Genomic DNA, 4,903 nt, shown 5'->3' with positions numbered 1-4,903 from the left:
GATAATAACTGTAATGGCTTTTGATATCACACATTTCCTATCAAAGTAATCCCTAAGGCCCTATGGCACCGTGTAGACTGAGGCAAGTTTGTTAATGGCCCGGTAAGTGATACAGCTGCTACGTGATGATGAAACACACAGATGCTGTTTAAACAGTTCTATATTCTCTCTATGGATTTATGTCTACCTATTTCAAAACAGCTGGTAAGGTTGTTGTGCTAACATACATGTTGGCGGGGAATAAAACACACAAAGTCCAACAAAATTAAGAGTAAGGGTTCTTTATCTGATAGATATATAAAACAAAAGATTTGTATAGAAAAGTACAAAAATAAAATGACATCAAATAGAAATCTTATATGATAAACTAACCTGTACACAAGCTAAGCCTATCCCAACTCTGTAGCTGAACTAGCCGTATAAGAAAATAAATGAAAGTAAGGTTCAGCAATACAAAACGGTAGTGGTGATACTGAGAGTAGACAAATACAAAAACATCATTAGTATACCACTAACATCAAATACATAAAGCTAAAATATACATAAAACCAAAATATACACCAGTATGTCCGAATGAAATGATACCAACACTTACATGTTCCTAACACGCACACATCTCTATCCTCCACACACGTGTGCTCCCAGGATACCAGTATGGCTATATGTCTGCTAGGTGAAACATGACAATTCACTTTAATACAGCCTGTATGCAACTTAATTTCCTACAAAATACATCTACACTAACTACATCACCTCATACTCTTCACTCTATAGCCAAAACGGAATTGTATTTCACAAATGTAAACTTAAATTTAGCTACATCCCCAAATGACAGAGCGACTGGGCTAATCCACATGCTGCCAGAATCCACAAACATTCCTTCCCAAACGAACTCATCCATTCATATAAATCAATGATATATACAATTGCATGGTTATTAAAGTATTTTAAGACAAATGTCCCACTTACCAGCAATATTAACCAAGTATCACCAAATATCCCTCACGCCAGCCACCTTCTCTGATGCACTGCGTTCTCGCTCCAGTCTTAATACCCAGAATTCACCACATACGAACCCAGGAACTACAACATGATGCAATGTAGTTTTCTGGCATTTAAAGGAGACATGTCCCATTACCACTTAGAAAACATACAACCTCAAAATATGACCCGGTTACATTCTCCCCTGCTTAATAGTCAACGGCCTCGGTGACTACTAATAGTTTTATAACTTCTCTTGCAACCTCCTTAATGAATGCTGTGCCTAAAGTAGCGATCATCTGAGAGACTGCAGCTGGACTAGAGTCTAGCACTGACTTTGGCTCATGATGCAGATTGGGATGTTGGCCTGCATTTGACCTCTGGCTTCTACGGGGGGTGGGGGCTGACCCTGGGTCAGATTCAGGCTCGGATTCCAATTCTGACTCGGATTCCAGTTCAGGTGTGGGAGGGTCTTCATCAAGCACTGGTTCAAGCTCCTGCCCTTCACCATCATGCTCCGGCCTCTGATGCTCCTCCTCAGGCTCAGGGTCTGGTTCCAGCCATTCTCCATCACGTCCAGGCTCTGCATGTTCCTCAGCGAGCTCGGGGTCTGGACTGCTCACAGTGTTATATGGCCTGGTCTCTTCGGGTTCATCCAGGAGGACTGATTGCTGCGTCCCACTCAGACCGGGGCCAAAGCTAGGGACGGTCACCTGTTCCACCACGACACCATCATCAACATCAGCAGCTTCGCCTGGGTGTGGACTGGTCTCTTGCATGGCAGCTGGAGGTGTGTTCCGGGATCTGCTTCTCTGCTGCGGCATGAAAACAGGCATGGGCACACAAGGTCTAATGTCAACTCTGTTTACTCTCTTTATAGGTCCTCCTTCAACCGGTTCGACTGTATACGTGGTCCTTGTATGTTCACCACTCGGTGACGGGCGGGTTTCCAGGCATCTTGGATTTTATTTCGGCCTGGGGGTCTGTTCCTCAGATAAACTGTCTGGCCTATTTCAATAGGGGGGCAGTACACGTTCTCATTACGCCTGGAGATTCGTTCAGCCGCTTTCTGCTCACAATACTCTTTGGCCCTGGCATGGGCGTCTTTCAGACGCCTCTGATGTATAGCTAGCCAGTCGTGACGGGTGCTCAACAGTAGACTCCTGCCCTAAAAGGAGCATCAACGGGAAGGTGAGGGTCAACGCCAAAAAGCAGATAATAGGGCGAGTACCCTGTCGTAAGAGTGGGGGGTCACATTATATGCATAAACCAGCTCTGGCAGGTGTTCTGGCCATCTACGCTTCTTTTCAGGCGGGAGGGTGCGTAACAGTTCGTGTAGTGTTCTATTGAAGCGCTCACACTGAGCGTTTCCCGTGGGGTGATGCGGAGTGGTACGGCTCTTTTTCACACCATAAAGCTTACAGAGTTCTGCTATCACTTCACTTTCAAAATTTCTCCCCTGATCTGAATGCAAGCGCTCAGGTACTCCATACTTCATGAACCACTCCCGCAACAAAACTTTTGCTGTGGTATCCGCTTTTTGATCCCGTGTAGGGAAAGCTTGAGTGAACTTTGTGAACACATCCGTGATAACTAAGACATTTTCTCTCCCATCACGAGCCGGTTCCAGTATGGTAAAATCAACAGCCACTACTTCTAAAGGCCTGCTAGCTAAAAATGCTTTCATAGGAGGATGAATCTTAGGATTAGGCATTTTAGTCAACACACAGCGCTCACATTTCTTAATCCACTGCTTGACATCTTCATGAACTCCCACCCAGAAACATCTCTGTCTAAGAAGCTCCAACGTACGTTCACTACCTTGATGGCCCATAGAATCATGCACACCTTCCAACACTTGTGTCTTCAGACAACCAGGTACCAGTAATTGATAGCACTCCCCATGTCTCCTGTCCTCAATTACCCTATAAAGAAGTCCATCTCTCTCTCTAATGTGTGACCAATGTTTCAGTAAAGACCTCACAGGTTTTGACAAGTAATTTCTTTCTTTAAAATTAGGCTTTCGCTTTTCCTCCCAAAAAGTCCGAAACACACTCAGGACCGGGTCCTGACTCTGGAACGAGCTGAGTTCTTGTTTGGAGTAGCCAGGTAAGGTAGGGGTATTACCCTGAGCTATAGAGTGGACAATAGGGTCTCCATTCTCTAAAGCCCTGACCTGCCTGATTTTGTAGCTATCCAGTCCTGCTGTTGTCAATTCTGTCCCAAGTGTGGTCCCCTTTCCTATCACATTGCAGATAGCTATACAACCATCATACTCCACATCATCCGTGACAGGCACATGCTCCCCTGCTAAAGGGTGCCTAGATAGAGCATCAGCAGCCTTGTTGGACCGCCCTGGCCTGTACTGGACTTCAAAATCAAACACTGCCAGCTGTGCCATCCATCTTTGTTCTAACGCTCCTAATCTGGCAGTACCGAGATGGCAAAGTGGATTATTGTCAGTCAAAACAGTGAATTTAGAACCAAGCAAGTTAACCTCTGAATTTGTCAGTTACTGCCCATTTCATAGCAAGAAGTTCTAACTTCATACTGCTGTAATTTCTGTCGTTTCTCTCTGCATTTCTTAGCCTACGGCTCGCGTATGCTATTACTCTCCTTTTCCCTCCTTGCTGCTGATATAAAACCGCGCCTAAACCCTGGTTGCTGGCATCTGTCTCAACAATAAAAGGATGTGTGAAATCAGCAAATCCTAATATGGGTGCACTAGTGAGTCGCTGCTTTAAAACATCAAAAGAGGTCTGACATTCAGAGGTCCACAAACTACACATCAACTGGTTTACTTTTGATGGGGGTCCTGAATTAAGGCAAAGATTAACCAAGTCATGGAGTGGGCCTGCTATACGGGAAAAATGTTCAACAAATCGCCTATAGTAACCACAGAAGCCTAGGAAAGATCTTAATTCCTTCAATGTCGTAGGCACAGGCCACTGCTTCACAGCTACGATTTTGTCAGGATCAGTTTCAATGCCCTCAGATGAAATCTGATGGCCTAGAAATTTCACCTTCTGTTGCAGGAAATGACATTTTTCAATCTTTACTTTGAGCCCTGTGTCCTGCAGCCGTTTCAAAACAATATCAAGCCTATCCAAGTGATCACTAAAGTTCCTAGAAAACAGTAGGATGTCATCTAAATACACTAGCATTATTTGGAAGGTCAAGTCATTCATTGTGGATTGCATTAATCTCTGAAACGTTGCAGGTCCATTACAGACTCCCATGGGCATACGCAAGTACTCATAAAGCCCAAAAGGGGTTGTAAATGCAGTCTTATATCGGTCACACTCTTCAACTGCCACCTGGTGATAACCACTTGCTAAGTCAATAGATGAGAAAAACTCAGCACCTTGCAGAGCATCAAAACTTTCATCAATCCGTGGTAACGGAAAAGCATCTTTCTTCGTCTTCTGGTTAAGTTTACGGAAATCAACACACAGTCGTATGCTACCATCAGATTTCCTCACAACTACCACCGGAGATGCATATGAGCTAGAGCTCTCTTGAATTACGCCCTTCTTTAATAACTTGGAGATATGCTCCTTGACCTCAGTGTACTGATTTGGGGGAATGCGACGATATGGTAAATTCACTGGTACATCATCTACTAGCTGAATCTCATGCTTGACTCTGTCAGTATACCCCAAGTCATCCTCATCACTAGCAAAAACATCAATATATCTGGCCAGTAATGCTCGTAACTTTTCTTGTTGTACTTCACTACCCCCAATGTCGAGTTTATCCAGTATAGCCTGTGTGCCAGAACTGATGGGACTGCTCTGCTCGACTGAGACATGCTCAGCACTTGCTGAGATCCGGTGAAACTTTACTTTGACCTGTGGTTCATCACTTATGCACTCTACAGGAGACAAGACACCAAGACGCGTCCGAGGGTTAAGCCATACAT

The 4,903-nt window shown here is 44.4% G+C and overlaps 1 protein-coding gene across 2 annotated transcripts; it reads right to left on the bottom strand.

Moving 5' to 3' along the window:
- Positions 1 to 265: 265 nt before the first annotated feature.
- LOC122133839 (apidaecins type 73-like) lies at positions 266 to 1,881 on the bottom strand. 2 transcript variants are annotated; one of them, XM_042710819.1, is made up of 2 exons: positions 970 to 1,881; positions 266 to 669 (listed from the first exon to the last, which is right to left on the bottom strand). In XM_042710819.1, exon 1 carries the CDS (start codon positions 1,815 to 1,817, stop codon positions 1,191 to 1,193), a length of 627 nt encoding a protein of 208 aa, XP_042566753.1. In that variant the 5' UTR covers positions 1,818 to 1,881; the 3' UTR covers positions 266 to 669; positions 970 to 1,190. The 2 variants fall into 2 exon arrangements, with proteins under 2 accessions (XP_042566753.1, XP_042566752.1); XM_042710818.1 differs by having other exon boundaries at positions 266 to 666.
- Between the last annotated feature and the right edge of the window lie 3,022 nt (positions 1,882 to 4,903).

Source organism: Clupea harengus, chromosome 20, assembly GCF_900700415.2.
Source record: "Clupea harengus chromosome 20, Ch_v2.0.2, whole genome shotgun sequence".
NCBI classification, from domain to species: domain Eukaryota; kingdom Metazoa; phylum Chordata; class Actinopteri; order Clupeiformes; family Clupeidae; genus Clupea; species Clupea harengus.
The sequence above is the reverse complement of the archived record's forward strand: the minus strand, read 5'-3'. Positions and strand labels throughout refer to the sequence as shown.